Source organism: Phaethon lepturus, unplaced genomic scaffold, assembly GCF_000687285.1.
Source record: "Phaethon lepturus isolate BGI_N335 unplaced genomic scaffold, ASM68728v1 scaffold5144, whole genome shotgun sequence".
In the NCBI taxonomy this organism is placed as follows: domain Eukaryota; kingdom Metazoa; phylum Chordata; class Aves; order Phaethontiformes; family Phaethontidae; genus Phaethon; species Phaethon lepturus.
In genome coordinates this window covers 1-655 of record NW_010532537.1, presented here as the reverse complement: position 1 = coordinate 655, position 655 = coordinate 1, and the positions used below count along the sequence as shown (strand labels likewise).

General features: G+C 45.6%; 1 protein-coding gene across 1 annotated transcript in view; it reads right to left on the bottom strand.

Annotated features, from left to right (window-relative positions):
• Positions 1–113, bottom strand: part of GSTK1 (glutathione S-transferase kappa 1) — a gene marked incomplete at its 5' end in the record, with an annotated part of 6,478 nt that extends 6,365 nt beyond the window's left edge. The window contains one exon of the mRNA XM_010284858.1: positions 32–113. Coding sequence (XP_010283160.1) covers positions 32–113 — 82 coding nt within the window. The remainder of the gene's footprint in view (positions 1–31) is intronic.
• Between the last annotated feature and the right edge of the window lie 542 nt (positions 114–655).

Sequence of the window (655 nt, the reverse complement as noted above, 5' to 3'; positions counted from 1 at the left end):
CCTACAGATCTAATCTCCCCATATTGCCTACCAGTTGCTTGCATTATGCCACCAAGGAAAGCTGGACGAAAGCGCAAATCAATATGCCAGATGTGCTGGTACCGGCAGAGCACCTGTGGCATGAAAAAGTAGCGATGGATTAACAGTCAGAAGAGTTGTCTATTGAGCTGTGTGCAGCTAGGAAATAAGCTAAAGCATTAATAGACACTGCAAAGAAATCCTTTTCTATTATATTAGTGATAGTTCTAAAATCGTTTTCTGGATGCTACCAGAGAACTCTGATCTCAGAAAAACTTAAAGGACCACATTCGTATTATGACTATACAAAGCTAAGCAAGAGTAAATAAGGAAAATACCAAGCTCATGAGTCGACACTTGCACTTGTCCAACATCAACTCCCTAAAGCAAAACGTTCAGCAATAACACCCAAATACACACAGGCCATGCCACCATTTGGCTGAGACACGCTTCCTTAGTGTCCCTGGTTTTCAACACATGAGGAAGAAACCGAAATACCCCTTACAAGTAAGATAAAAATAAACCCAAAACATAAGACGGGAAGGGCGCTGCCTGCAGCACGGTGGGAAGGCAGCGCCAGTCGGCCGGACGAGCTGCCCTTCAGCCGCCTCCTGAAGGAGAGGCGGCCTCGGGAGCT